Genomic DNA, 4,370 nt, shown 5'->3' with positions numbered 1-4,370 from the left:
ACATGTAACCTTAAAATGTGTATCGCTACAGTTGTACGTTTTCTTCTAATATAACCAACCATCTTTTTCCAAAAAAATTGTGTATTTTACCTACTATAATATGTAACCATCTTTAACAAGAAATTATTACCGATCGGTGTGGAGTTTCTACTTTTTCTTTTTTCCTTTTCGAAAATGTGAATGTAATCTCTAATTTTGGAGCTTTCTAGTTAGCTTTACCCGGTTTGAAGTAAATTCACCTCTTTAACCATAACGGATGGGGTAATTTTCTAGTACAGTTGAGGGACCCTAAAATAATCTGATTAAATTCGAAATAATCAGGTGTCCAATACGGTTAAAATTACAAAATATGTGTAGATATATTTCCCTAAATAAAATGAAAATTAAACCAAAAAAAAAACTTAATGAGAAAATAAAATTCCGAGAAAAGAGTGGAAAGCATTAAAGTAAAAGAGAGGAGGAAGTGGTAGTATATATCTCATCATCAAAGTATCCCCTCGAGTGTCTCGCCCAGCTTCGTCATTCACCACATAAAATCATTTTCTTCGTAGCTCGTCTCTGTAGAAGAAACCCTAGATTTCAATCACCAACCCAAAAATGTTCAGATCTATGCTCGTCCGATCTTCTGCCTCCGCGAAGCAGGCGGTTAACCGCCGTAGCTTCTCTTCCGGATCCGTCCCGGAGCGAAAAGTCGCCATCCTTGGTGCCGCCGGTGGAATCGGTCAGCCTCTTGCTCTCCTCATGAAGCTCAACCCTCTCGTCTCTTCTCTCTCCCTCTACGATATCGCCAACACCCCTGGAGTTGCCGCTGATGTCGGTCACATCAACACCAGATCTGATGTAAAAATTCTTCTATCAAACCAATTCATTCCCCTTCAGATTTATATTAGATTCGTTTTCACTATACTTTTAGTAATCCTTCTACATTAGATCAAAATGTTGTTCTATGTGCGATTGACTTTGTCTCTTTTGTTTTGTTTTGGGATAGGTTGCTGGATACATGGGCGATGATAACTTGGCCAAAGCTCTGGAAGGAGCTGATCTTGTCATCATCCCAGCTGGTGTACCAAGGAAGCCTGGTATGACCCGTGACGATCTTTTCAACATTAATGCTGGAATTGTCAAGAACCTTTGCACTGCCATCGCCAAGTACTGCCCTCATGTAAGCCTACTCTGTTACATAATGCATCTCAGAGTTTACATTTCAACAATAGTTGTTGTGTGTTTAGGTCTCAATTGTGTTAGATCGTGATTTTTGCCCTCGCTTCTTCAAGATTGTTGATTTTTAGGTCTACAGTGTCGCCCTTTTGGTTTTGGTTTTGCTACATTTTGGTTTCTCTATCAAAATGACTGAACTTTACGCTTTTGTTGATTCAGGCACTTATTAACATGATCAGCAACCCTGTGAACTCCACTGTTCCGATTGCAGCTGAGATCTTTAAGAAGGCTGGTATGTACGATGAAAAGAAATTGTTTGGTGTTACCACTCTTGACGTTGTTAGGGCCAAGACTTTCTACGCTGGAAAGGCTAATGTCCCTGTTGCAGGTTTGTGTTGTTGCCTTTTCCTCTCTTGTATTCATAAGTCTTACTTCAAAATGTGTTTTTACTTGTGAGCTGTGTTCAAGGGTGTTGTCTTAACATATAGGCACTATACTGTCTTATCCAGAAATATTGAATGCCAGGCCTGAGGCTTTAATGTAAATGCTTTTTTGTGTTTGCAGAAGTTAATGTCCCAGTGATTGGTGGTCATGCTGGAGTTACAATTCTTCCTCTCTTCTCTCAGGTTACCTCTCACTTTCTCTCTACTCAGAATGTGGTTGAATGTTCTTTTTCTTACAACTGTGGTTCAGCTCAGTTCGACTCAAGTTTCTCTGTTTGTAAACATGTAGGCCTCTCCTCAAGCCAACTTGTCAAGTGACGTACTCACCGCCCTCACTAAGCGTACCCAAGATGGTGGTACTGAAGTCGTGGAGGCAAAAGCAGGAAAAGGGTCGGCTACATTGTCAATGGCGTAAGTATTGTGCCTGGGTCTTTTCTTAATTTTTCTCACTTTACTTGGGAAACGTTTCTTGAATCCACTTTTGATTCTTAACTTCTGGAAATCTGGTTATTATTGCAGCTATGCTGGAGCACTATTCGCTGATGCATGCTTGAAAGGACTCAATGGTGTTCCAGATGTTGTAGAATGCTCATACGTGCAATCCACAATCACCGAGCTTCCTTTCTTTGCCTCAAAGGTAATCCTCAAAACTTTAGCTTCAAGCAGACATTGTAAACATGCTATGGTCTCATGAATCTGTTGATGAATGTGAGGGTTTGATTGTGATTCAGGTGAGGTTGGGGAAGAACGGTGTGGAGGAGGTTCTCGACTTGGGACCACTCTCAGACTATGAGAAGGAAGGCTTGGAAGCATTGAAGCCAGAACTCAAATCCTCCATCGAAAAGGGAGTCAAGTTTGCCAACCAGTAATTAAACCGAGTTGACTCGGTAATTTTTCCAGTTTTCCAGCTAGAGCCTCCTTGATCGGGTTGTATCAATAAAATCCATGTTTGTGCCTCCACTAGTGAACCATAAGGCTCTTTGGTTCATCACCAAACGCAGAGAAAAACTTTAACATGTTAAGTTATGATTTTTTTTGTCCTTGCAAACCATGCGATTTTCTTTTTTCATGAACAAGAGATCATCAGTGTGGTTGGTTCCTTATTAATACTGCGTCTGTGTTACCTTACTTTCCATCTTCCTGATGTTACATGTTTTCTCTTTTGGGCTTTATTTTAATTTCATGAAAATGAAAAAGAGATGATTACAGGATATGTGATTTTCATGGGCATTTTACTAAAAATAAACTCAGATTGAGAGCTTGGTTTAGACTTTAAAAGATTCCTACCACATTCTCGAAAACGAAACGATTACGTGCTTCCCATCATCCCATGCATATCAAAATAACCAAGGGAATGGTTGGAGCGTTCCAAATTAAAAAAGAAATCGTGCAGAATAGGGGAGGGACAACAGTTGGAGATAAGGCCCATATCCTTGATTGTCTTCTTTTCATCTCAGTTTCTACAAAATTAGAGAAGCATTCTATATAAACTTTTCGGCCCATATCCTGAATAACCAAAAACTAGTTTGTTTGGTAACACAAATTTCATCTTCTTCATTTTTTGTCTGCCCTCTCTTTTCTTCTTTTGGTTATTATGACTTTCATAACAACACCTACTATATTTCTACAGTTACATAAAAAAAGGTGATAGTAATATAACATCTTTTGACAAAAAGGTACCAGCAAACTGAACCAAGGCATCGTCCTTTCTCTTTTTTTTTTACAAAAAAAAATTATATATTTTAACATGGCACATGCATTTTTATCATCCGTCAACATTCGTCTATGCTTTTTACACTAAAATTGCAAAACGGATTATTGGATTCCATCATCGTCCTTTTTATACCCTTTTTCACGTAAACTATATTATATATGCCTCGATATATATGATAATATTAACATATATTCTTTATGTGTTAGATTTATACTATAAGAAGTCACTCTAATAATTACCGTTAGTGTGTTTTAGTGTATTTTGCCGTTTAAGACCTATGTTAATGTCACGTTTGAGGAAGCACTACTTCACCAGTTATTATAGTAATCAGTGTATGTAAAATTATAAACCAAAAAAAAAAATTGTCTATTATTTCCACTGAAAATGACCTATACAAACTGTTAATTTTGAAAGCGAATGGACGAATATAAATTATAGAATTTTCACGATATTTTCTTTTATTTTATTACGGAAAAATTGACAGTGGAAAAACAAAACGAAACTAACAAGTTGACAAAACAGTGGATTTTTTCTTTATAGGGTCCGAATGGTAACCGCGGTTTTGGGTGTGCAGGGAAAGCGGTATTATAGTGCGATACGGTTCAACTAAGGTATGTGCGAAAGAAATATATTTGCGGGAGAAGCGCGGTTTGTACAAATTAAGCGGTACAAAATAATGTTTGATTGGTAAAAACAAAATTGCGGTTTTAAAATAAGCGGTACAAAATAATAAATAATTAATATAATTGTAAATTATTAATTGTTTTGTGTTAATGAAAAATTATTTCAAACCTTAAATACCAAAAATTATTCTAAACTATTATGCAGATATATTTTATGCAAAACTAAAAACATTATTTATAATTTATTAACATTTGTGCTATTTATAACATATGTGAATTTCATAAAAAGACACTTCAAAAAAGTAATTTATTAATGAGAATCTATAACAATTTAAATTAAATAATCCATTTAGCATAAAATCATTTGTTAATTACAAAAAAAAAATTTAAACATAAATCAGTATTATTTTGTGTCTAGACATCTAGTGCGTT

At 36.1% G+C, this 4,370-nt stretch overlaps 1 protein-coding gene and 1 long non-coding RNA gene across 2 annotated transcripts in view; one reads left to right on the top strand and one right to left on the bottom strand.

The window, feature by feature from the left end:
* Positions 1 to 195, bottom strand: part of LOC104778262 — a 1,649-nt gene extending 1,454 nt beyond the window's left edge. The window contains exon 1 of the long non-coding RNA XR_766425.1: positions 10 to 195. This is a non-coding gene — a long non-coding RNA (uncharacterized LOC104778262). The remainder of the gene's footprint in view (positions 1 to 9) is intronic.
* Positions 460 to 2,771, top strand: LOC104778260 (malate dehydrogenase 1, mitochondrial-like). Its single transcript, XM_010502659.2, has 7 exons — positions 460 to 840; positions 989 to 1,162; positions 1,378 to 1,546; positions 1,723 to 1,784; positions 1,891 to 2,012; positions 2,121 to 2,238; positions 2,333 to 2,771. Exons 1-7 carry the CDS (start codon positions 598 to 600, stop codon positions 2,468 to 2,470), a joined length of 1,026 nt encoding a protein of 341 aa, XP_010500961.1. The 5' UTR covers positions 460 to 597; the 3' UTR covers positions 2,471 to 2,771.

This window comes from Camelina sativa, chromosome 3, assembly GCF_000633955.1.
Source record: "Camelina sativa cultivar DH55 chromosome 3, Cs, whole genome shotgun sequence".
Lineage (NCBI taxonomy): Eukaryota > Viridiplantae > Streptophyta > Magnoliopsida > Brassicales > Brassicaceae > Camelina > Camelina sativa.
The sequence above is the reverse complement of the archived record's forward strand: the minus strand, read 5'-3'. Positions and strand labels throughout refer to the sequence as shown.

Excerpts from the sequence above, each read along its gene's own strand:
- LOC104778260 (XM_010502659.2), top strand. The coding sequence starts at position 598 with ATGTTCAGATCTATGCTCGTCCGATCTTCTGCCTCCGCGAAGCAGGCG. Across the intron at positions 1,785-1,890 it reads TTCTTCCTCTCTTCTCTCAG|GCCTCTCCTCAAGCCAACTT; the intron begins GTTACCTCTCAC and ends GTAAACATGTAG. Across the intron at positions 2,239-2,332 it reads TTCCTTTCTTTGCCTCAAAG|GTGAGGTTGGGGAAGAACGG; the intron begins GTAATCCTCAAA and ends ATTGTGATTCAG.